Below are 27,604 nucleotides of genomic sequence, written 5' to 3' on the forward strand. Positions count from 1 at the left end.
CAATTTTCTGATCAAATGCAGAATATCATCAATTACGTACCTCATCAAAGTGATACAAGTTAAGCCTCTCACAAGAAAGCTTTTTAGTCAGGTTTGATTTAAACTATATTCAACTTCAAAACAGTTAAGAGTTGGTATGCAAAAAGCCTTGTTTTGTAATGGTGTTTGTAGCTGGCTGTTTAGTGTTGGTTTTGCACAAAGCATAACATTCAGAAGAAGGTTTTCAAGTGCTTTCATTCCAAATAATCCTCATATAAAACATAATATTGTATTTTGTGCTTATTTTTCTCTGAAAAGGCAATTTTGATATTAAAGTATATTCTTCCTGCTCTACTTGTCCAGATCTAAAAGGTAGTATTTTTAGTACACAAAGTATAATGCCTCCATAGCAGGCATATTCCTATTTATCAAAACTTTTTTTTAAATCTTGTGTCTTTTCCATTATGAAACGTGTGGTTTTAAATATTTTTCAGCAAGGGAATCTCATTGAACTCTCTAAGAGATCATTTACAAACTGGTGCATATTCCCTGACGTGGAATGCTCAAGTCATTTCAGAATCAGTATTATACCCTATCTCCCTATATAATGATCTGATTACAAGTCTTGAAAACTGTGTACATATCTAATAGTCTGAATTTATTGTTGATGACACACACACATACTCATGTAAACATACCTTCCCAGAGGCATGTTTGGGTTCAGAAGCCGAGGCCACCCAGATATCAATTGAGGTCCTTGAATGGAAAATGTGTTACCACTTTAGGGCCTCATTATGCTACTGCTATTAATCAAATAGTTACAAAATGTTGGAATTAATTCAGTCAGGTGTAACTGGGTATATAACAGCAGTATGATTATCGATATTTGATAAACAACTATACTGATCCTTTTTAAAAAAAACATTAATCCAAAGAAGTCATATGATTAGCAAATAGATGTTTTAAGCTAAATTATTTAATAACATTTTTCAGAAGTTTTATGGAATATTTTGTCTTTTACTTTCATATGCATGTCTCAGTCAATCTTAAATTTACTTGCTATATAAAAAATTTAAAAGTAGTTTTGTTTATTGCTCTTTGTTCCCTGATTGGGTGTATGTATAAATTCTTCAATGTGAGAAGCTGTTTGGCAAACATTATGGCATGACTCTACACTGGGAATGCCTAAACATGCTAGAATCAATTCCAATACTATTGTAAAGTGACAGAGGAAGTATATGCTAAAAGTTGCTAGATCTCTTTGTGGTTTATTTCAAAAACAATGTTGGGCTGGTTATTAAAGGTTTTGACACAGTAGTTCATTTTATACTCTGAGGGTAGCCATTTGAAAAGCAGTTGCCACATGCGTGGAAACAAGTAAACCCTTTTGAGTTTGCTTGCAGCCTTCTGGAGAGTATCCTCATTCACAGATATTCTGCATTTGATCAAGGAGGTGAGAGAGGCTTGGTAAAACCCAACCAATCATTCTGTTTGATTCCTCTTCATGTCTCCCTACACTTCCCTGCTAGTGGCAATCCCAACTATAATGCCATTGTTACGTGCCTTTTTTTTCAGCAGTGATTCCTGTTGAAGAACCAAATAAGCCCCGGCTGGCAGCCACTGCTCCCAGTGCTGCTATTAGTAATGAAGCAGCTGGCAGCTCATTCATTAGGGATGGGCAAGCCCTACAATTCACCGTCTCCCTTGAAGCCAAGAATGTCATAACAGGATTTCTGCTGCCAGTACCGAAATTAATTCCTCAGTGTTTGAAAGATTGAATGAATGGATGTCCCACCAGATTTGCTGCCAAACTTTGAGCTCCTTGATATCATCATTAAGATCAGACCTATGTATGATCATTAACTTGGAAAAATGTATTAAGCTTTCCTAAAGCATAAATATCCATTATCAGTTGGATCAAGCTGACTCCTGTGTCCATTTTTTAATACAAACATTTCTACCATAGAAGGCTCTGTGGGATGTGAAGTCACGCAAGATCATAGGGATTAGATGTTGGTCATTTAGCCTTTTGAGCTTTCCCTTTCATAAAATCATGTGTCTTCCTGATCACATCATCATTTTCCAGATATCCTCCTATAACATCTTTAATAATGGATTCTAGCATCTTCCCATATGTTAGACTAACTGCTTTATAGTTTCCTGCTTTCTACCTCTCTCGTTCCTTAAAATCCACTGAGACCATTCCAGTATCTAAGGAATTTTGGAAAATTATAGGCAATGAACCTACATCTGTGCTGCCAATTCTTTAAAGGCCCTAAGATGTAGGCTATCTGGCCCTGAGGACTTGTCACCCTTTTGGTCCGTTAGCTCTCCTAGCATCTTTTCCCCAGTGATCATAATTACATAAAGTCTATCCCCTCCTTATGCTTCTTGCTTCTCAGTTATCTTTATGAAGTTTACTAAGTCGTCCGCCATGATGACAGACAGAAATGAAATGTCAAAAGCCTTCGCCAGTTCTTTATTTTCATTATTAATTCTTCATACTCATTGTATTAGAGAACCAATGTTAGTTTTCGTTACTCTTTTTGTTTAAATATTAACTCTCTATTTTTATATTATTTGCTAACTTTCTCTCATTTTGCTTTCTGCCTCTGTCTTCTCAGTCATTCTTTACTGTTCAGTCTTCTGACCTACCATTATTCTTTGCAGATTTGTAAAATGTTTTTTTCAATTTACTATTATCCTTAACTTTCTCATTTAGCCAGGAATGAATTATCCTTCTCAGAGTTTTTCTTGCTTACTGGGATGATCTTGCCCGAGAGTTATCATAGAATCATAGAAATGTTAGTGTAGATGGAGGCCTTTTGGCCATCGTACCTGCATTGGATGTTCAAATAATCACCAATATTTGGTGCCAATCTTCTGCTTTTCCCCATACATTGGCACACTATTTCTATCAAAATAATTCTCCAATGCTCCCTTGAATGTTATAAATGTCTTCTTTAAGAATCTGCCTCTATAATTGCATTGACCTACTTTTTAATCTAGTTTCTTAATTCATTTTAGCAAGCTCTTTATATCCTCCAGAGTTATCTTTATTTTGTTTTAAAACCCCTCGTCATCAATTCACAGTTCTCCCTTTCAAAACTGAACATGACATTTTATCGTGTTGTCCTCACAATCACCTAGAGGTTCCTTTATTTATTGATTAAGTTATTAATCAACAGTAAGTTATTGATTAATCGTTGCACATTACTAGATCTAAGATAAGTTGGCTGTAGAACATGCCAAACTACATAACTGTCACAAAGACACACTATGAACTCCTTTTTCAAGCTACGTTTACCAGTTTGATTCTCCCATTCTATACATAGGTTAAAATCCATTATAGTCACACACAATCTATTTGTTTAAATCATTTTGTATTTTACTGAAACTGATCCTACATCTTTGATCTTTTAAGTTAAGGTAATATCTCAGTATTGATCTAATGCTATCTTTAATTAACAGAGTGAACCTGCCACCTTTCCTAGCTTTCTGTCATATACCCTTCATATTCAGATCCTAGTCTTGGTCACCTTCCAGCTGTATTTCTCACATTACTATAAGGTTATCCATATTTATCTCCATCTGTTCTAATAATTGTTTCCCTTAAATTTATCATGTCTCCCCTCACTTGATTCTCCTCTGTTTAGACTAAAACCTTCTCTACCATCCTAATTTTACAATTTGCCATACCATGAGTCTCAGCACAGTTCAAGTGAAAGCCATCCCAATTGTACAGCTTCTACTTTCCGCATACCAGTCTTTGAGCCGGATATTCATTTCTCCAATTTTATTTATCCAATGCCTATTTAGAGATTTTGACCTTTGAAGTTCTTTTTTTAAAAGTTCCTAGCTGCTCCTAGTTTACCAATGGTGTTAGTACCTACATGGGCCATGACCACTGGATATTCCCCCTCCGAACTGTAAATTCTTCTCCAGCCAAGAGTAGATGTCCTGAACCTGGAACCAGGCACGCACAACTGCCAGTTGTACTTTCGCTCCTAGTTGCCAAGAACTATATCTCTCCCCCAACTGTGCTGCCCTATTACCACTACATTCGTATTAACATTCTCCACCTGAATGACTTCATGTCCCATGTGTCATGGATGGTTCATTCATCCACACTGCAGCCACCACTTGCATCTGTACAGGCTGGAAAATCACTGAATCTGTGAACAATTGCAATGGCTGGTGCACTTTTAGCTTTTTGGTCTCCATACTTGACTTACTCGCAGTCACACCACCTTGTCTCTTAAGACTGGTCAAATTCAGCAAAGGGCCCTGTCCTAAGCGGTCTGACTGTCTCCTTGAATAAAGCATCAAGGTAACTTCCCCCTTCCTGCTGAATTGTAAGTCTGTAGCTTACCCAAAACTCTCAAACTCTGAACCAAAATTGCTCACGTACCAAAACTTAGTACAGACATGTTTACCCTCTGGATCAATTTGGCACAAAATGCCAAATTTTGTCCAAACTTTCCACAACCTGCAGTCTTGATGTACACAAAAACTGTCCCATTTACCCCTTTCATTAAGTGAAGGAATACAGATCACAGAGTTATTTCAATTAATTATACCACCAACTTTGAACAAACAAATAGCATTAACAAAGTGAATGCATAAAAAATTCCTTAGTGTAACAGCTAAAATATATTTATGGCAGTAGTTAGTTTGAAATGAGTTAATATTCACAAATTCTCTTAATATTTTACATAAGGATTTCAGTGAGCATTTCTTGGGTTTCTGCATTGAATACTCACATTGATAATTTTTGTTTTGTTTCCATGCAGATCCTACTTGGCTGTCAACCAATTTAGGAATTTTGACATGTATAGAATGTTCTGGAATACACAGAGAAATGGGAGTGCATATTTCTAGAATACAGTCCCTAGAACTGGATAAATTAGGAACCTCTGAGCTCTTGGTGAGTTACTATAATTAAGATGTTCTGTAGGAAAAAATAACTGTATGAAGTTCGTTGCTGTTTTCATGATATCTGGAATGAAGGAAAAGCTAAAATACTATGAAATTTATTTATTAAAATTATTATTTCTAATATTCTTGCATAAAAAGTGTATTGGTTCATCATTTCACTCTCAAATATAAAATTATTTTCTTAAGGCCAATTCTGTTGTTTATCAACGTTATTAATCACAATACTGTTCCAAAGCTTTTCACACCTGATTGAACAAGTTGGAACTTTAAATGTTAAAAATCACACAACACCAGGTTATAGTCCAACATGTTTAATTGGAAGCACACTAGCTTTCGGAGCAACGCTCCTTCATCAGGTGATCATCTGATGAAGGAGCGTCGCTCCGAAAGCTAGTGTGCTTCCAATTAAACCTGTTGGACTATAACCTGGTGTTGTGTGATTTTTAACTTTGTACACCCCAGTCCAACACTGGCATCTCCAAATCAGAACTTTAAATGGGTTTCTAACAGTTCCGGGGATCTGAAATGTTGAAGCTCTTTCTGAATTCAGTGATTTATGTCTCTGGAATTGGGGGCACAATGCAGTCAATAGCAGAGCACTAAATAACAGGCCACAATTTCAGAATATCTGTGCCGATTTGACACATCAGTTCTTGGTTTACTCCAGCTAGGAATATCCCAGCAGATACGGCATTGGAATTTGGTGCCTTGTAAATGGAGGAAGAGTTAATAGTCGTCTTCACCTGATATTATAAAGGCTGTCCAGCAAGAGACATAATAAACAGACTTGAAGGTAGATTTTCAGTAACCTTGTTGCTGTTCTGGACTTTTGATTCAGTAGATCCCTAAAGTTGTTAAGTCAGCCTTCAACTTGCTTGTTAGGTTGAGATTTGAGAGGTCCTGGATGAGCCACATTTGTTGTTAGCTCAATTGGCTGAATAGCTGGTTTGCAGTGATGCCAACAGAATGGATTCAATTTCCACACCAACTGAGGTTACCATAAAGGTCCAGCCTTCTCAATCTCCTCCCTGAGGGGATTCTCCTGAGGCATGTTGACCTTCAGGTTAAACTCAGCACCAGTTATTTCTGTAATGAAAGACAGCAGCCCTATGGTCCACTGGGACAATGCCAACTTTATCCTTGCCACCAGACTACTAGCAATGGAAATCTATGAATTAATGAGAACTTCCACTTCTATTATATTAAAGGCACTGTATAAGTTTGGGTTGTTTATGTAGATGCAATAAACATGCAATTTTAGAAAACTTTCTACAAATACCACTAAGGAGATCACTAGAGAAGATTGAAAGGTACGCAGTTAGGGTGAGAATCACAATGATTCTGTTACACTGTCTCAAAATCCATCTTATGGTTCTAAATGCTGCACACATTATTCTAAGTGAGGTTTCATTAAGGTTTTTATAGAATCATTATTATCTTGTGACTTTAATATGCTACATCTCTCACTATTAAATTAAGACTTCTGTTTGCCATTTTTAACAACATTATCCAAGAGGAAGCTTGAAGGGATATTGAAATGGTGAAAAAATGGAATTAAAATTATTTTTGGTTTTGTGGAGTATCATCTTCTATTGACTAGATGGGCCAAGTGGACTGATATTGTTTAATATTTGTCAAGACAATTAAAATCTGCCATAAATGTCATTTTAATTTGAAGAAAGTGAGAGGAAGTTACTTTACATTGGTCTAATCTTTTGCATAACTAGAGGTGAATTGGGACAACGCTAATCTATAACTATCTTACAAAATTCTCAACATATTTTTAATCTGTTACAAGATGCAAGACTAATTCCATTGAAGACAGTCAGCTGCTTTGAGAGTTAAACATATTATATAATGTTTCATAGTTATAGTCATTGAATATGCAGAATAAAACATTTATAATTTAACCCTAAGTTGTTTACAGCAGGTGTTTTTAGAATTTAGATGTAAAACAGTACAAATTTCATACATATACATGAAGGATTTAAACCCTGCTGGAAATGTCTCTACTAACTCATTTCAAATTTGCTTCCTATAAAATTCCAATCTCTGCATCCTTATAACTTAATCATCTCCTAATTCAATTACTTGTAACAGAATAGATTTTCAAGATCGTGATGCAGTGGAACTGTATATTAATAAATAATAAATATGCTATACCTGAATAATGATATTTTTATGAGGTCGGTAAATGTGAACGATGATTGCCTGAAATATTTTGTTTATGCAAGATATTGAAAATGTAAGTACTTCAGGCTATATTACGCTATTACACTTATTTGTCTGCTACAATTTATGAAAGTACCATGGCTTTTGTTTTGGGAATGTTAAATAAATGAAGTCATGGTAAAGATAGTTGAATGCCTTGATGTATCCCTGGTTTATATAAAGCCAACAGATTCTAGAACAGCACGTGGCAAAAAAAGAAGGCTTTCAAAACGCTGTCAATGAAATGTTATTTGTTATCTTTTAATAAATAATTAACTGATGCCATGATATGTATTCTGTGTGATTCTGAATAAATGAAATAAATAAATTATGTTGCTTCCAGCTGGCCAAGAATGTAGGAAATATCAGTTTCAATGAAATTCTAGAAGCCAATCTACCACAACCATCACCAAAGCCAATTCCACATAGTGACATGTAAGTAAAATTGAAAGAAGTGATTTAGGAATAATAGAGAAAGTGAACCGAAACACAGATTTATTCATTGTTTATGTTAAGTTTGTTTTTTTTCTTCAACTGCTTTCCATGTCCCAGAATTAGTTTTAGTTCAATTGCCAGCAAATCAAAATGATTTCCATAGTATTTGATATCATTAACAAATACTATTGTCTAAGTAGGTGGAGAAGGAAGAGCAACTTCTCCTCTAAGTACCAATTGAAATAAGATACCTTACCGTAGTCAGCAAGAGCAACAGCAGAGCAAAGTCAAATCAGACCATACCCAGCTGCTTGGCTGAGTATGAAAAGAAATCCAGAATTGATATCGCAGGAAAGTTGTGAATTGACTAATTGTTAAGAAGCTGCTTTGGTCTTTAAATTAAGTAATATTTCAAATACAAGGAGTAAGGTAAGGTCCCTTGCACATATTTACTATGTTTGACCTCTTCATTGCTCAGACCATTAGGTTTAGGAGTTGGAATGTCATCTTGCGGTTGTACAGGGGATTGGTGAGGCCTTTTGGAGTATTTTGTATAGTTCTGGTTGCCCTACAATAGGAAGAGTATTGTTAAATTGAAGAGGATGCAGAAAAGATTTATAAAGATGTTGCCAGGAATGGAAGGTTGAGTTATAAGGAGAGACTGGATGAGCTAGGATATCTTTTCACTGCAGTTTAGGAGGTTGAGGAGTGACCTTTATAGTGGGTTATAAAATCAAGAGGGGCATAGATTAAGTGAATAACCATAGTCCTTTTCCTCGGGTTGGGGAGCTCAAAACTTTTAAGCTGAGAGGAGAAAGCTCTAAAAAGGACTTGAGTGGCAAGTTTTTCACACACAATAGTTCATACGTGGAGGAACAGGAGATTGATTAAGAGTGAAAATATAGTATGAAAATAAACTTGCTTGGAATATAAAAGTGGACAGTACAAGTTTGCATAAATATGTATGTTACTGAAAGCAAATGTAGACCTATTACATTCTGAAAGGGGAGAATCGATAATGGAGGACAAGGAAAAAGTCACATGGATGAAGATACAAATAGAAATTCTAGAAAGCAAAGAGTCTATTGAGAAGGGGAAAGTGAAGTAGATTAGTTTAAGTAAAAACGTATTTTTGAAAAAATTAGTAGGACTAATGGCTGAAAAATCCCCAGGGCCTGATAATCTACATTCCCTGATGCTAAAGGTGGTGACTGTGCAAATACTCAATGGGTAGGTTATCATCTTCCAAAATTCTGTAGAGTGTGGAACAGTATCGGTAAATTGGAAGATGGCAAATGTATATGCCACTATTTTAAAAAAGGAGAGAAAGAGAAAGCAGGAAATTGCAGACCAGTTAGCCCAACATAAGTCATGTAGAAAATGCTGGTGTCTGATATAAAGGATGAAAGGGGACTTAGAAAATATCAGTGGGATTATAAAAGGTCAAACTTGAATTGTGAAAGGGAAACCTTTGACAAACTGACTAGAGTTTATTGAGAAAGTAACTAGTAGAGTAGAAAATGGAGAACCAGTGGATGTGTGTATTTAGACTTTCAGAACATTTCTAATAAATTCCCACATAAGCTAACATGGAAAACTAAATTACAGGAATAGGATGTTAAAATACAAGCATGGATTGAGAATTGGTTAGAAGACACGAAACAGAAATTGGAGTAAATAGGTCTTTTTCAGAATGGAAGGTGATGACCACTGGGGTACAGAAAGAATCACTCCTTGTGTCCCAGTTATTCACAGTATATATCAGAAATTTGGATGAGGGAATCAAATGTAATATTTCCAAGCTTGCTGACAAAATAAAATTAGAAGGAGAGAAATTGCAGAACTCAGCAGATCTGATAACATCTGTAGAGAGAAAACAGAGTTAATATTTCAATTCTAGTGACCCTTCCTCAGAACTGGACTTTGCTGCCTCCTGACCAAATTTAGGGTGCTGGTAAAATCCTTCAGAAAGGATTATCCAAAGACTGTGGACATATCCACTCAGCTTGTGGAATGCAGTGTCCACTTGTCTCTCTTCGCTTTTAAACATATGTTATTTTGATCATAGTTATGTGCATTTTCTTCCTTGTCACTAGTTTTACTTATAAAGCAGTTCTAGTAGTTTCTCTATAGCAACTTAAAAATCAAATATTGGTCTCCCAACTTAGTACTGGGAAACTGGCTTTCATAAAACTATTCTTAAGTGTGTAGGAAATACTTCCCACCTCTACTACAACATGCTATCCATCAATTCCTTGCCAAGAGAAGAAACAAACAAAGCAGAAGACGAGCAAGAATAAGAGAAGCAAAATGTAGGAAAAAATTTAAAATTGACAGAAATTATATTCAATACGATATAAATCAGTAGAACTACACAAAATGAGTATGAAAAGATGTGTTTTAACCCCATTTGCTTCCTTGCTTTAGGTACATCCTCTTCCTGAGTATTCTCTTCTCCTCTCATGATCCTGATTAAACATCCTTTGCCTAGCTTTGGGCGTTGCATTTGAAGAGTTAAACTTACTTTTAGCAGTGCACTTTATAGAAGCAGCATTATGGTTAATTGACTTGCATTGTACCCAGCATAAAAATTGGTGGTCTTATTAGATACTACTATGCCACCTCTGCTACCTGGATTTCAATCTAAGCCTAAGTGATGAAAGAATGGTCCCATCTGCCTGTTCTAAGGGGTAAGAAGAGATCTGAAAATCTCATATCTGGCACATCCTATTAGTCACAATTTTGTCATATCTGAATGTCAGGTTTACTGATGCTTCAAGTTTAGTTTAAAATAAGAACGTGCTTATCTTTGCAAGCTTTGCAATGTTGAGTTGCACTTAAAAGAATCTAAGGTTTGACAAAGTTTAAGCAGTTATATTGAATGAAAGACATTGACAAAAGCTCCTTAAAATTTGCCAGCATTGACATTCTTTTGGATGGGAAGAAAGAAATCTGTACAACTGGCATTAAGTTTAATATTTTATTGGTCACAGTAAATTAAGCTTTCCTCTGCTCTACTTCTGAGGCAGGAGTTTTGTTTTTAAATTGGCTAACTGTTTTAATGAAGTAGCAAAACAAAAGAATGTCATGGGAAAACCATCAATGTTGAAATGTGTTTTTTCTTTAATGCCAACATTCTCCATCAAAGCAATTGAAAACAGAAAAAGAGCACAAAATGTTCACGCAGTAGCATCCTAGCTCATTGACTTGACTATGAATTTTCAAAAAGCTCATTTGTTTTACTAACTTGCAATCGAGTAAGACCTTTACTTTAATTCACATTAGTTAATATAAATTGTCGCAACATTGTAAAATATTTACTATATTTAGTAGAAATTTATAAAAAGTGCCATATAATTAAAAAGGTTAATAGACTAATTAATAAGCATGAGTATATTCAGGTAACACCACCAAATATATAAATTATATATTATATATATAATTAGATGTTCTACTTCTCCTTTGCATCTTTATTTGCCAGATAACTACGATATGTTTTGCAACAGCATAGTTTGTTGTCTTTTTAACAGGACTGCACGTAAAGAATACATACATGCAAAATATGTAGATCATAAATTTGCCAAAAGGTTGTGCACCTCTTCCTTAGCTAAAATGAATCAGTTATTGGATTCTGTGAAGTCCAGGGATTTACTTGCACTAATTCAAGTCTATGCAGAGGGAGTTGAACTAATGGAGTCACTATCAGATGTTGGACAGGTGAGAACTAATAACTATTTTAACTGCCTAAGATTATATGTTACAGTTCTGTATATGAAGTGAAAATATGACATACAAATGATATGATTTTGATGGATAAACTTAACATTTTTAAAGTTTGACTTTTCACCTGGATTGTCATTTCAATCTAAAATCTATCATTACCCCAGAGTGCTTTGTTTGCGAAGGTAAAAGCAAATGGAATATCCCAGTAAGCAAGTATGTAGGAAATTGCAAGTCCAGGAACACTCCGCAGGCCATATGGCTGGTTGTAAAACTGATATGGTTTACAATTGCACATATACCAATAACGATAGATAAGAAACATGACTTAAATCTTTGGCATAGAGATGCAACGGAAGCAAATAACTGTTAATGGTTCTCAAACCAGACCATTTCAAAGGCTGCATACAGGTCATGAAGGATGACAAGAGAAGTTTATCTTAGTGACATAATATGTTATTTTTGACTTGGATTATAGTTATTTTGGTATTATGGCATGGGAGGAAATCTGAAAGGAGAGATTCAAACATGGAGTTCTATGAAAGTTGTGAAAGCATTTGATACGCAAGAGAAAAGGGGTATTGGAGATGGAATGGCTGTTTGCAAGGATGGAGGTTTCATGGATTTTTCTATTGAATATGGTAATAACAGATCTCAGGGAAAGATGGACAACAGCTGAAGAGAGAGAACTATTTACAAAATCAGTTTGGGGAAGTTAGGTGACCAACAGTTTAGTGTAATAGGATTGAGGAAGTATGATGTGGGTCTAATGGTCAAGATAAGCAGAGGCATTGAGAGGGAAAAGGAGAAATGCAAGTTCTGAAAGAAGACATATAGAATTAGGTTGGCTTTGTAGTGGAGGGGAATGTTAGTGTGTTAACTGTGTGTAATCGCTTTCTCTCACTAACTGTGTGCCCTGAGTGGCAAAGATGGCAAGAAGAAACTGCCAAGAATGGCAGACCTTTTTATTTTAAAAAATGTCCACATTGAGGCTCATCACCTTTCTGGTCCTTTTGTTGATCTTGACTGAGAGACATATCTTGGCCATTAAGTCATGTCATTACTAGTTTACTGACCCAATTATGACTGACAAAAATGCTCCAGCAAGCTATGACACAATGTGCCCCATGGCAAACTCACTCCATTTAACACAGTTACATTGATCCACACCACTAATATAAAATTAATAGTGCTAAACTCTGGGGCAAATGAAAAGTGATTTTTTTTTTCTTCTTTGATACAGCTAACCAGGTACTGGTCATAACAAAGGACACCTGCAAAATGGATAAATGATACCAGTCCCATAGGTGTCCATGATATGGTTTTCACTGTATCCATATGAATATTTATTGTTTTTAGCCGTTGTTACTACAGATGCTTAATGATGTTTCACAGAATTAGTTCCATGAATCCTAAATGTTCACAGCACAGAGGAGGCCGTTATTCCTATTGTGTCTGTGCTGGCCTATGAAGGACAGGCACAATTATATAATAATGCTGGGAGGCTGTCAGGCATACTATACTTGGGTATATTTCTCTAATAAAGTGGGAGAAAGTTTACCTAGTGCTACTCCCATCCTTTTCCCCAGAATTCAGTAAATTTTCAATTTTAAGTAATTTCTCCCTTTTGAAAGCCTCAATTGACCCTACTTCCATGACACACACAGTGTGAAAGCCCCTCAATGACTTGGCCTCCCTAGACTTCTGCAGCAATGAGTTCCACAGATTCACCACCCTCTTGTTGACATCATATTCTTTAATTGTCATACCACAGATAAATTTCACATTGTCAGAACGACATAATAATACTTTTGAAGCAGCATGATCAAATTTACCCATCTCATTGACTTCTAAATCTGAGTTAGCCTTGTTATAAACTTTACTGGTTGTGGCCTCTTTATTGAAAAGTTCCGAGTTGTTGATCATTTTTCCAGCTCTTTCAGTTTGCCTGTCAGGAGACTTGACAAGTACATTTATCCCTGCAAGTCCCAGACTAATGTAAGTTAAGCATATGTTGTGGTTAAATTGCAGCAACTATTGTTACCATTTTTGAGAGTTTCAGGAAGTAAGTGAAGTACTTGTTGTTCAGGAACTAATAAAATAGAAAATTGCCTCTCCACTCCTCTTCCCTAACATAATTATGTTTCACTTGTTCACTGCTTGCTTTGCCCTTCTTTGGAGCACTACAACCCTTTTTGGCTTTCTCCTGGTCCCTTATATCCTGATCCTTTATGAACTGAATCTTAAGTCCACGTGTTATTTCTTGTTTTCTGTGTCCTCTATAATTTCCAGACAAAGTTTCCAGACATAATCCTTGTAGGTACCTCTGCCCTGGTAACGTCTCGGTTATTCAGTCTAGCTTTTGAAATAGGTTGATATTAAAAACATAGGTGAAATACCCCAGAAATATAGGTAAAAATGCAGTTTTGCTTTCTCAATCATTGTCAAGCAGTGTCACCATACTAACATGTTTTATATATATTGGCAGTATCAGAAGTCATAATTTTTGGTTATGTGATAAATTGTCATAATTTTTGTACGTGCAGTTAATTCGGTTGTTTATTTGACAAGCAGGAGCCAGGGGAAACAGTCCTTCACCTAGCTGTTCGAACTGCTGACCGAACCTCTCTCCACCTGGTTGACTTTCTTGTACAGAATAGGTAAGCGATCACTCGATGGCAAATGCAAGTGTTTACTATTAATATCCAATATCTTCTTTTAACTCATCTTGATCATATTAGTTTTATTTGCAAGCTTTGGCAGTGCATATAGTATACCAACTTTGTGATTTTTATTTATATTTGTTCATGGGATGTGGGCAGCTTGGCTCATGCCTATTACCTTTGAGAAGAGAGTGGAGAGCTGCCTTCTTGAATTGCTGTAGTCCTTGTGATATCTGTATAGCCAGAATGCTATTAGGCAAGGAGCTCTAGGATTTTGACCCAGAAGTGAAATAATGGTAACATTGTGCAAACTCATGGTGGTGTGTTGCTTAGAGGAGAAGTTACAGTTGGTGGTATTTAGAAGCGTTATGATAAATCAGTTAGGAGCTGCAGAGAGATCATTTGGAAGTCTGGCCAGTCAACAGTCAGGGATATCTGTTGAAATTGGTCAAGAGAGTGAGCCAGGGTCAGTCCTGGAGGTTAACTTAATGACAGTCAATAGGGTTGATCAGGCACCTGTGTGGGATCACACAGTCCTCAACCCACAAATGTATTAAGGCTGTTACAGATGCAATTTATGCCCAGTTACAGCACTTCATCTCGTCTTCCCATTACAGAGTTAGAGTTAATGCTGCTGCTGGGCAGCATGTTTTAGCAACATAGCTGGCTTCTTCCAGCTGCAGGATGTCATGGCAAAGTTTGGCTGAGTGAGTGATGGTAACGAGGAAGTTGTTAAGTTACAGGACGATATCAGCAGATTGACCAATGGGCAGGTCAGTGGCAGATGGAATTAACGCTGATCATTGAGAGGTGATGCTCTTTGGAATTTAGGGTGTTTGTCCACAGATTGCAGAAGGTGGCAGGGCAGGTTAATTGGGTAGTTAAGTAAAGGCTTGTATTTATCAGTTATGCCATACATTACAAGAGCAGAGAGGTCATTTTGGAGCTGTATAGAACTTTGATTAAGCCACAGCGGAATAATGTATGCAGTACTGCTCAGGAAGAATGCAGTTGTACTGGAGGAGTGCAAAGAAGATTCACCATGATGTTGCCTGGAATTAAGCATTTCAGCTATGAAGAGAGGCTCGATAAGCTCAGGTTGTTTTCTTTGGAGTAGAGAAAGTTGAGGGAGAATCTGATAGATGTGTGTAAAATTCTGCGGATCACTGATAGGATAAATAGAAAGCAGCCGTTCCCCTTAGTTGGTAGGACAATAATGAAAGGGAAGAATGTGAAATTAAAAAAGAGGAGGTTTAGAAGAGACTTGAGGAAAGACGTTTTCAGAGGATGGTGGGGATGTGGGAGGGTATTTGAGTAACTTGAGTCACAACATTCAAGGCTATGGCCTACTGTGGGAAAATGGGACTAGTGTAGGTATTAGTATAGTAGGGAGAGGCTGAACAGGCTGGGGCTGTTTTCCCTGGAGCGTCGGAGGCTAAGGGATGACCTTATAGAGGTTTACAAAATTATGAGGGGCCTGGATAGGTTAAATAGACAAAGTCTTTTCCCTGCGGTCAGGGAGTCCAGAACTAGAGGGCATAGATTTAGGGTGAGCGGGGAAAGATATAAAAGAGACCTACAGGGCAACTTTTTCACACTGAGGGTGGTATGTGTATGGAATGAGCTGCCAGAGGGAAGTGGTGGAGGCTGGTACAATTGCAGCATTTAAAAGGCATTTGGATGGGTATATGAAAAGGAAGGGTTTGGAGGGATATGGGCCGGGTGCTGGCAGGTGGGAGTAGATTGGGTTGGGATGTCTGGTCATCATGGACCGAAGGGTCTGTTTCCATGCTGTATATCTCTGACTCTTTGTATGAATTTATGAAACGGTATGTTTGTCACATTGAGAGCACCATATCGTAATATAGCTGACTTCATGAACAGAAATGCATTCATTCCATCAAGATACAAGTCATCTGTGATTATTGATGCCACATCTTAGAAGTCTACACCTTTTTAAAAATTTATTTGAGGGACACTTGTGTTGCTGGCTGGGTTAGCATTTATTGCTGTCCCTAGCTGCCCTTGAGAAAATGGTGGTGAGCTGCCTTATTGAATTGCTGCAGTCCATGTACTGCAGGTAGACCCACAAAGCTGTTGGCTGAGGGAATTCTGGGATTTTGACTCAATAACAGTGAAAGAAGAGCAAGATATTTACAAGCGTGGATGGTAAATGGTTTGGAGGGGAGCTTGCAGCTGGTGGTATTCCCATGAACCTGCTGCCTTTGGCCTTCAAAACGGATGTAGTCATGATTGGAAAGTGTTGTCTCAAGATTTTGGGTGAATTCTGCACTGCATCTGGTAGATAATACACACTCCTGTTGCTGAGCGTCAATGGTGAAGGGATTAGATGTTTGTGAATGTGGTGCTCGTCAAGGGGGCTGCTTTGCCCTGCATAGTGTCATGTTTCTTGGGTCTTGTTGGCATTTCATCTATCCAAGCACGTGGGGAATATTTGACCACACTTGTGACTTGTTTTTTGTAGATGGTGGACAGGCTTGGGAAGGCAGGAGGTGAGTCACTTGCCACAATGTTTGAGCCTCTGGTCTGCTCTTAAGGCCACTGTATTTTTATGGGAAGTCCTGTTGGATTTCTGGTCAGTGGTAACCACAAAAATGTTGATAGTGGAGGATTCAATGATAGTAATGTCATTGAATATCAAGTGTGGGTAGAATGTTTCTTATTGAACATGATCATTACCCAGCATTTATATAGTATGAATGTTACTTGCAATTTGTCAGCTGAAGCCTGGATATTGCCCAGGTTTTGCTGCATTTTGACATGGACTGCAGCAGTATCTGAGGAATCGTGAATGGTGCCGAGCATTGTGCAATCATTGCTGAGCATCCCACTTCTAATTTTATGATGGAGGGAAGGTCATTGATGAAACAGTTGAAAATGGTTGGACCTAGAGCACTACCCTGAGGAACTCTGCAAGGATGTTCCTGGAATTGAGTTGACTGACCTTCAACAACTGCAGCCATCATCCTGTGTGCCAGGTATGACTCCAACTAATGGAGAGTTTTCCCTCAAATCTCATTAGATCCAGTTTTGCTAGAGCTCCTTGTTGCTACACTCAGTCAGGAGCTGACAGTCTGACCTCACCTCTGGAATTCAGCTCTCTTGAACCAAGTATGTAATGAGATCAGGTGGTGAGAGGCCCTGGTGAAACCCAGACTGGGCATCCTTGAGCAATTTGTTTCTGAACAGCTGCTTCTTGACAACACCATTGATGATCTCTTCCTTCATTTGACTGATGAATCAGAATAGACTACGGAATGGTAATTGATGATTGGATTTGTCATACTTTTTGTGTATAGGACATACCTGGGCAATTTTCTACATTCTTACATAGATGCCATGTAGTAGCCGTAGTGGAACAGCTTGTCTAGATGAACAGCAAGTTCTGGGACACAAGTCTTCAGTCCTGTTGCTGGAATGTTGTCAGGGTTCATCGCCTTTACTGTATCCAGTGCCTCCAACCGTTTCTTGATATCAATGTGAAGTGAATTGAATTAGCTGAAGACTGATATCCGTATACTGAGGGACTACTGGAAGAGGCCTTTGATGACTCACTCATCACTGGTGGCTGAAGATTCTTGTGAATACTTCAGCTTTATCTTTTGCATTGATGTGCTGGGCTCTCCTAACATTGAGGATAGGGCTATTTGTGGAGCCGTCTCCGCCAGTAAGTTGTTTGATCATTCACCACCATCCACTGACTGGATATGGCACAATTGCAGAGCTTAGATCTGATCCATTGGTTATGGGCTCGCTTAGCTCTGTCTACCACTTGCTGCTTTGAACTGTTTGGAACACAAGTAGTCCTATTTGTAGCTTTACTAGGCTAGCACATCATTTTTAGAAATGCCTGATGCTGCACCTGGCATTAGACCATAAGATACTGGAGCAGAATTAGGCAATTTTGCCCCTCGTGTCTGTTCTGCTATTTGATCATGGCTAATGTGTTTCTCAACACCATTCTTCTTCCAATTACTTTTGATCCCCTTACTAATCAAGAACCTATCTTTTTCAGTCTTAAAGATTCTCAGTGACTTGGCCTGTACAACCTTCTGCAGCAATGAGTTCCACAGATACACCACTCTCTGGCTGAAAAAATTCCTCCACTTCTCAGTTCTAAAGGGTCATCCGTTCAATCTGAAGCTGTGCCCTTAGGTCCTCATCTCTCCCACTAGTGAAAACATCTTCTCCGTGTCCACACTATGCAGGCCTCTTAGTAACCTGTAAGTTTCAGTCAGATTTTCCCCTCATTCTTCTAAACTCCCTTGAATACAGACTGTGTCCTCAACAGCTTTTCATATGACACACCCTTCAACCATGGGATCATTCTTGTAAACATCCTCTTGACTCCTTCCTTACATACAAGGCCAAAATAAAGGTTGGGAGGGTTAAGAGCATCCCATTTGTAGGAATGACGATAACTGACAATCTGTCCTGGACTTTCCACGTAGATGCAACAGTCAAGAAAGCACAACGCTTCTTCTTCCTCAGGTGGCTTAAGAAATTTAGCATATGCGTAAGGACCCTCACCAACTTTTACAGATGCACCATAGATGGCATACTATCTGGGTGCATAACGGCATGGTATGGCAACTGTTTTGTAAGAAACTACAGAAGGTTGTATGCACAGCCCAGACCATCATGGAAGCCAGTCTCCCATACATGGACACCATTTGCACTTCTTGTTGCCACAGTAAGGCTGTTCACATCATTAAAAACCTGTCCCACCTTGGTAATGCTCTCCTACATCCTCTTCTGTTAAGCAGAAGATACAGAAGCCTGAACACACAAAACGAACAGTTCAAGAACAGCTTCTTCCTTGCCATTATTAGACTGATGAATGGACTCTCTAACTTCAAATAATGTTCATCTTGTTAATGTTGATCTTGCTTCACTTATCTCTGCAGTGTAACTTCTACGCCTCATTCTGTCTAAGTACCCTATGAGCCATATGTACTTGCTTACTCTGATCTGTCTGCACTACTTGTAAACAAAGCTTTTCACTATACTTAGGTACATGTGACTACGATAAATCAAATCAAAATTGCTCACAATATTCCAAAACATGAGCATTAAACAGCCTCAGTATTACATGCCTGCTGTGATTAGAATTCCTGCAGTGTGGAAACAGGCCCTTTGGCCCAACAAGTCCACACTGCCCCTCCGAAGAGTATCCTACCCAGACTCATTACCCTAATTTCACCTGACTAATGCACCTAACCTACATAACCCTGAACATTATGGGCAATTTAACTTGGCCAATTCACCTAACATCCACCTCTTTGAACAGTGTGAGGAAACCAGAGTACCCACAGGAAACCCACGCAGACGTGGGAAGAATGTGCAAACTCCACACAGTCACCCAAGGCTGGAATCGAACTCGGGTCCCTGGTCCTGTGAGGCAGCAGTGCAAACCACTGAGCCACTGTGCTGCCCTGTTATATTTTAACCCTCTTGAAATGAATGCTGACATTGCATTTGCCATCCAAACTGCCAGCTAAACCTGCATGCTGAGTAGGGGTTATGCTGGGCATGAGTTTCTCAATTGTATTGGAGTATGATTCCGCTTCTGCTCGTGATACACACTCTTAAGTTGCTAGATCCATCCAAAGTTTGTCCCATTTAGCATGTGGTAGTACCCACGACATGATGTAATGTGTTGTCAGTTTGAATGAGAGACTTCATCTCCACAAGGACTGTGCAGCCATCATTCTTATTGATACTGTCATGTATCTGTGGCAGGCAGCTTGGTGAGGTCAGGTATGCTTTTCCCTTTTTTTGGTTCCTTCACCACCAGCCACAGAACCAGTCTAGCTGCAGTGTCTTTTAGGATCTGACCAGCTCAATTAGTCGTGCTGCTCTTGAGCCATTCTTGGTGGTGGGCTTTGAAATCTCCCACCAACAGTACATTCTGCGCCTTTGCCACCCTCCATTTTTCTCCAAGTGTTCTTCAACATGGTGGAGTACAGAGTCATCAGCTGAGAGAGGATGGTGCATGTTAATAATATGGAGATTTCCTTTTCCATGTTTGATGCCATGAGATTTTGAGGACTCCCAAAGCAACTTCCTCCCAAAAATATACCACTGTGCCACCATTTATGCCAGGCCAGTCCTGCCGGTGGGATATATCCTGGGATAGTGATGGTCGTGTCTGAGACATTGTCTGTTAACTATGATTCTGTGAGTATATATCAGACTGTTGGTTGACTAGCCCGTGGACAGTTCTCCTAACTTTGGCACTGAACCCCAGATGTTAGTAAGGAGAACTTTGTAGGGTCAGCAGGGTTGTTTATACATTTTCGTTTCCACTGCCGAGGTTGATGCCCGGTGATGGGTCCAATTTCATTTCTTTGAGACTTATAATGACTGTGTGGCTTGCTAGGCCATACAGCAGTTGAAAGTGAACCACATTGCTGTGGGTCTAGATTCTTTTTTGACAACCTGCAGTGGCTTCATTGTGATTAGTGAACTTTTAATCACAGATATATTTTGAATTCAAATTCCACCACGTACTGTGGCATGATTCAAACCTGGTTCTACAGAACATCTAAGTTCCTCGGTTAATATTCTAATGAGGATTCTCATGTTCTTGCTTTGCCTCCAGGACTGGTTGCCTTACAAGGATGGTTGCAATACATTTACAAATGTGCACTAATATTTGTAGTGATGTGTCAGCTGAATAGCATTTTTATTTGGTTTCCCTCCCGCTACATGCACAATGAAGTGTAACGTATGGCTGGCATCTGTGTGGCTGCGGCTTTTGATCAGCTGTGTACCCAGACTTTTAAAAATCTAGGAAGTCCTGGCCGTGGTAGGTTCTTCCACCTCTAGCAGGAGGGATGATGTGTGGGACGCCATTGAGACATGGTGCATAGTTAATGAAGTAATTTCTGGTAAAGTTCACCCCCAGTTTCTTCAACCATTCCTAAATTCTGAAGTTATATTTTCCTATATTCTGAGGTTACTGTACACTTTTTCTCATTCCAACTAATTAAGGATGTTATATGCTGCTCTCCATCTTACACTTTATTAAGGACAAAGAAAACCACAGGTCCTGAAGAACGGTTACACCTGAAATGTCAACTCGGGGGGCACCTGATGCTGCCTAGCTTGCTGTGGTCTTCCAGCCTTCTGCCTACCTACTCCATTTTACACTTAATTAAAAATTGTCAGTGGATTTCACATGACTTTGCTATATCTGGTTCCTATTATGTTTCACACAAATATTCAAGTAGAGTGTACTAAGATCCAATAGATATGTACTGTTGATATGTAGTGGTGGTGAGTAAACTGTTCTTAATCATACTCAGTTGAGGAGGTTTCCTGTTGAAATTACTAAGTTTAAAAATATGTCTGTCCAGAATAGTGAGGTTATACTTCACTATTAAAAATTTCAATGTTGAACAGTTCTGGGTGTAGGGCCCTTGAGCATTCCATCAGAGATGATGTATAGTGAGAGATTGTAAGAGAGAAAGGAAACTGTATCCCCATGGCATTTATTCACTCTGAAAAGTGAACAATAGAATTATGATATATCAATATATATCATATTCATATAATAAAACTAAATTTATGTTGGTATTTTCTTATCATTTATATTCATATATAGTGGCAATCTGGACAAGCCGACTGCAAAAGGAAACACAGCTGTACATTACTGCTGCGTGTTCGATAAAGTGGAATGTTTAAAATTGCTTCTTCGGGGCAAACCAAGTTTAAATCTAGGTGAGTGTAATGTCAGTGATTTTGAATTGCATTTTCCCTTTGCCCTAGACTACCAGCAGATCCTAGGAAATTACACTTCCTGTTCTAGTATTCAATATTCAGCTCAAGCAGTGTGGCAAAATGTTTCCAAAATCAACGCTACTCGATCAACAGAAATTGCTGTAAAAACTCGGCAGGTTTGGCAGCATTTGTGGAGACAAAGCAGAGTTAATGTTTTGACCCTTTCTCATTGTAGAATTTCTATTTCTATTCTTGTTTCTGATTTCCAACATCAGCAGTTCTTCTCTTTTTCTTTGCAAAGCTATTCAGTGTCCATTCTAGCTTTATTACAGTATTATTAGCAACAAATTACAAAACCAAATATGAAATATAATTTAGATCAGTTAAAAAAATTTAAATTAATTTCTAAACTGCCCGTTTCATTTTATACATTCATTCTACTAGCTCCTATTCTCTTTGCCATCCTTAAATAAATTTAAAATCTCCTATTTATCTTCATTCATTAACTGGTTATCAGTATCCATTTTGCAAAGTGAACAAATTGAATTAAGAATACTTTAATCAGTCTGTAAGAACCATGAAAACCACAATTTTCAACCAACTGAAAGTCCACATGGTGCAAATTGACAAATTGGTAGCTCCTGTGAGTTTATATTACCCAAATTGGTACGATTGAGTTAAAACAACTGAAAATTTTAGAAAGTATACTTTAAGGGAAATAAGTACTTCTGAATGTACAGAGCCAATTTCTTAAAATAGTCAAGAAAAAGATTGGTTTGGACACGCAACCAAAGACTAAGGACTGGTGAAGGAGGAGAGAAAGAAAATTACAAGAGGGGAGGGATGAGATATGAAATCACAATCCAGATTAAATATATATGGAAGCTTCAAATTGGGAATCATTGATTATAAATGTACATTTAAAAATGCTTCCACAAATTTCATTTTATCAGTACACTATCCTGATGCTTGATACCACCATGCTGGCTAAGCTGGAGGCAGACCTTAAAGGACTATAGACAAGTAGATGACAACCACCACGAATGTGGGGAATTCAGTGATTAGTAAAAAAATAGTGAATTGATGAAGCCATGCATGATCTCAGTATATGATTGGAAGTTCAGGGCCCTTAAGGAGCAGTGGTAGTGTCCCTACCTCTGAGCCAGAATACTGGGGTTCAAGTCCCAACCACTCCAGAAGTGCCTTATAACATGAGGAAACAAGTTTTTTGAAAAATGTCTATAAATGGAAGTCCACAAGTGAGCATTTTTAGTGGATCATCTAAAAAGATTTATTATGCTTTTGCTTAGAGTATCATTGAAACAAAAAAATGTATTTCTATAATCTAGCCCAAAAGCTATATCAGAAAATTGCTTTCTAGTGTGAGAAAAATTGATTGACTTGCATTTTTTGTTTTACTGTCGTATGTATTGTGCATTGGATTTATTTCACTTATAGTAAACCAGAGTGGAGAAACAGCCCTAGATATAGCGAGAAGATTGCAGCGTCCACAGTGTGAAGAATTGGTAAGGAGCAGTTCCCTTTCTTACATTCATATTAATTCCTGTTTCACAGAATTTCTAATCCAACCTTTGTATTTGAAGAAATGTTCATTCTAATGGAAGTAGTAAAATCATTTTGCTGGCTGTTTACCTTACTACAATATTGATTTTAAATGACTTTAACATTTTTTAAAATGGAAGTTTTTTAAGTATACTTAAGTCAAGTCAGAAAGTTCACCTACTAGCATTTATAATCCTGCGTAATTTTAATTTTTTACAGACTCTGTACAGCAGAAAGATCGATGTATTTATTCAGCATTACATAAACATGGTATCACATCCAACTAAAATGTTCGAAACACATTCTATGTAGACTTCAGTTCACTTTCTCATTCACTTATCCCATGTTTATTTAGAGCTTGGCATTAGGAAATTGAGTGGCAACATTCTTTTCTGTTAATTGCAGGAAGGATAGGTTCTCCTTCACTTGAAGATTGTATTTTCCTGCAATAATCAGAGTACGTCCACTTTACCTAGCAAAGCTAGGGTGTTTCAATTCAGCACATCTGCCAGAAAAGATGTTGCTTCGCAGACTTTGATGAATGCTACAACTCTGCAATCTCAAGTTAGTTGTAAGAATATCTCCACTATGTGCACTGCTCTGAAATCTACACAGAATCCAGGTTACGAGATAAGAGAGAGACATAATGAAATGTATTTTCTTTATTATTTATGTAATTTTTAAAATTTACATATCTAAATAGGAACAACCCCTTACTACCATCATGCTCAATCAAAAAGGCACTTTGTAACTTTGGTCTCACCAGGCAGTCATCATTCATGGATGTGACTTATGCTACAGAAAGTTTAGCTGTGATAACCATTGCACTAGATTTGAACATACTTATTTGGAGTTATGAGCAACATTCCAAAGAAAGGTCATGATCAACGTTAAGGTTCTCCCCTATCTTTTGAACTGCCTTTTCATAGCCACCTTGTCCTAATGTGTTAGTGAACTTTCTATAACTGATAGCACAGAATACACTTTTCCACTGTCACATAGGCTAACTTGCTGTGAAATGTGTGCTTGTCAAACTGTTACAAAAATTGGATTGAATTAGGTTATTGTCACATATGCTCACGTGAGTAGGGTGAAAAGTTTATAAGTTGCTATTTACAGTGCTATGAAAGAAGCATTGCCTTTGTTTTTCTCACCACTTCCAAAACTGCATGGCAATAGAATGTGTAGATGAATATCTTTGTCAGTTTTGGCTTTCTTAAAGATGACACTCAAGCCTCAGGCATTATCTACAGTTATTAGAATGGTACCATAAACAGTTATTTCTGGCACCTCATAATGTCTGTCTGATGCTGGCAGAACCATAAGCTTTGTCACAGAGACAGATGTTTCCGGCACCACTTGACAATTTATTTGCCGTTGTCTTGACATTTTACTTGTGAACAGTCTCCACATATAGAGCTTCTCTGATTAGTGCCTCTGTGACTTTAACAGAGACTAGCAGTTCTGGGGTAGTTCATGAGAGTATGGACTAATGGTTCAAAGGCAAGGGCAAAGGAATGACATTTCCCCCTTCCCAATTCTAAATTCCTTGATTGGGCACAGAATGTCTGACATCAAGGCAACTCCTCTATGAAACCTCAAGTCTTATTTGTTGAACAACCTTTCGGAGGTATAGGAAAACATCTGAGTCCCTATAGATCGTTAGCCACCATTATGCTTTGTGAATTCAATGACAGTTGGCTTAAAGTGGTTCATAATGATCCTAATTCCCTTTTCTACAATGGCAGGCAGCATTCCCACATTGACCCTTCCTGTCCTCAGCTTAAATGGGATGGATTTCCCAACACCACTAATCCTATACAAGCAATCCTGCTCAGTTCTCTTTTACTGCCCCAACCCCTGTCCCACCATTATATCCACTCTCTACAGCAGACTCCAGTAAATACAGCCAGATGTAATAAATCACGAAATGTATTCTGGGCTCCCTTTTTGAAAAAGGCATAACAAAGCAATTCTCGGCAGGCAAAGGTTTAACTTGCACTGGCATTCTGAAGACTCTAAATCTTTTCCACCTCAATCCTTCAACCATAGTTTTCAAATGCTTGTCAGACATGAAGAGTGAAATTTCCTCCAAATGCATCTTGAATAAACTAACAGTGCAGCGTGATTGAAAACTTATAGTACCTAAGAAGATGCTTCAATCTCAAAAGGTCGATTGAGCTTGTAGACCTGACAGTTTCTGTTATATAACATGGAATTTGTAGATAATAAATATTGATGCAAGCCTAAGCAGTGCATTTATATGGCTCCTCATACATATATAAAAAAAATTTAAATGATCTGTTTATTTAGCCATCATACCTGATAACAAATACCATAAGGATGAAAAAAATTGATGGTGAAATATGTAATATTTATGAGTAGGAACCATTTGCCTTTCCTTCTCTAGGGAAAATGTTACTAATTGGAGGCTTAAGTATGCAAATATTCTGACCATAGTTGCACTTAGTGTAATATTTTATATTAATTTCAGATCAGTCAAGCTGCTTTAGGAAAAGTTAATCCTCATGTTCATGTAGAATATGAGTGGCAATTACGGCAAGAAGAAATTGATGAAAGTGATGATGACTTGGATGTAAAGGTGAGAACAGGGAATATATAATATCGGATCAAGTAATTTCCTTTTAGTCCATCAAACTGCACAATTTTAACATTCTCTAGAGCATTATTTGGTGGGCAAGACTATTCTAAAGAGATAGCGAAAATTATCTTTTAAACTATTTTTAACATAGTATTTTTAGGAATAGTATTTTATAAGTGTGATTTTATCTGATATATGTCACAATTTATTTTAGGCTTTGAATTTTGAATTAGTGCCATATGGATTTTCTGTGTATCTAAATAGTTAATCATTAACTTGTAGATATTTCTGTAGTTGTGATGATTTATTTCCAAACATTTTGAAGGAGCCTTCAGAATATATCTTTTATTTACTTCAGGGGGGGTTTACTACTGAGCAATTGTGCAATAAGATTTTGTTAGAAAGACTTGGATTTTTTTTTTATTTTAAGGGAAACTCCCACAGCTTGATACAAGGGTTTTTTTAATTTTCAGTTTTGGGGCATTTCTACAGTAGTGCTTGGATGAAGATGAATGTGTAATGAAGTACTCTTGAGAAAGAAGATAGTAAAACTAGCTTACCTTAGAATAAGGAGTTCAGTAATAATTCCAGACTAAGTGTTTGGATAAAACTCTGAAAAGGTTATTTGAACCTGAGTGAAAGCAGCAGGAAAGGGCTTTCAGAAAAAGCCAATTGGATTTAAATGGTTTGATCTGTTGTACTTTTACCTTAATTTCTTTTGCCTAATAAACTTTTATTGTTAAAACTAAGTCTGCAACATTGCATGATTATGTTCCTGTGAGATACACCTCATAAAAACTAAAAGAAAATAAATTTGATCTACCGAGGCAGATTTCCGTCTGACATCTGACCTGTCCAGTAATCACATCAATTGGATTCATAATGAGAAGTTCATTTGAAGTATGATCTGTGGACATGTTTCATCCTGAACAAGCAAGATGAAGTTTTGAATAAATATAGAATATTGATTCTGCATTGAATGGAAAAATTTCAGATAGCTCTCTGAGTGATAGCATTATTTAATGTGGCGCTGAGCCATAAGCATCAGAAGCTTCTCTAACCTGATATGTGATAAATTGGCAAATGTTGCTGGAACTGTAGTTGAGATGGAACAGTCCAGTTAAAGAGATCCTTGGAAGCTTTCACCACTGAGGTAGTTATTTTACTGTACTTGAGATTTCACTTGAGTAGAATACAGGAAGCAAATCAATTAGTTAGGATTGCATGAAGTTAAGAGTCTGCTCTTCAAATTCCTTTTTACAAATTTCAGTGGAGGATATCTTAGAGAAGATCTAGTACAGTTGAAAAATCCATCTCCGTTGAGTTTTTATTTTCAACAGAGCCCAGGCAATAGATAGACTGAGAAAATATAATTAAATATGTGCTTTAGCCCTTTGCCTCTTTACTACAAGGAGGACCCTATTGAATGTCAATATCAATCCTATGTTATGTAAATACTACATGAAATAGGAATGGGAGAGCTTATGGATAATAGATTGGCAAAATACTTAATCAGCTCTTGCTTTCCTGATCTGATTAAAACCGTGGGCAGAATTTTCTAGGTATCTGAATGACATGGGCTTTGTTGAAATTTGTAGCACAAACGGCTGAGAAGTCCAGCGAGGCTACTTACTCAGTTGGGAGCATCTCACTCCATCTATTGCACCCAGTTCATAGATTGGACTAGGTTGCCTCTCTATGTTGTTTACTTGCTGTCATTGTGCTTGCTCACACCAAACCTATCTGG

General features: G+C 37.6%; 1 protein-coding gene across 7 annotated transcripts in view; it reads left to right on the forward strand.

Annotated features, from left to right (window-relative positions):
- The window catches only part of LOC140477228 (arf-GAP with SH3 domain, ANK repeat and PH domain-containing protein 1-like), a 354,071-nt gene that overhangs the window by 269,702 nt on the left and 56,765 nt on the right, over positions 1-27,604 (forward strand). For 5 of the 7 annotated variants that reach the window (XM_072570748.1, XM_072570743.1, XM_072570744.1 and 2 more), the window contains 7 exons: positions 4,773-4,906; positions 7,472-7,563; positions 11,094-11,280; positions 13,855-13,943; positions 21,577-21,692; positions 23,151-23,218; positions 25,750-25,857. In XM_072570748.1, coding sequence (XP_072426849.1) covers positions 4,773-4,906; positions 7,472-7,563; positions 11,094-11,280; positions 13,855-13,943; positions 21,577-21,692; positions 23,151-23,218; positions 25,750-25,857 — 794 coding nt within the window. The remainder of the gene's footprint in view (positions 1-4,772; positions 4,907-7,471; positions 7,564-11,093; positions 11,281-13,854; positions 13,944-21,576; positions 21,693-23,150; positions 23,219-25,749; positions 25,858-27,604) is intronic. The other 2 variants (XM_072570749.1, XM_072570745.1) reach the window with 1 other exon arrangement.

The sequence above is a fragment of the Chiloscyllium punctatum genome, chromosome 5 (assembly GCF_047496795.1).
Source record: "Chiloscyllium punctatum isolate Juve2018m chromosome 5, sChiPun1.3, whole genome shotgun sequence".
NCBI lineage: Eukaryota > Metazoa > Chordata > Chondrichthyes > Orectolobiformes > Hemiscylliidae > Chiloscyllium > Chiloscyllium punctatum.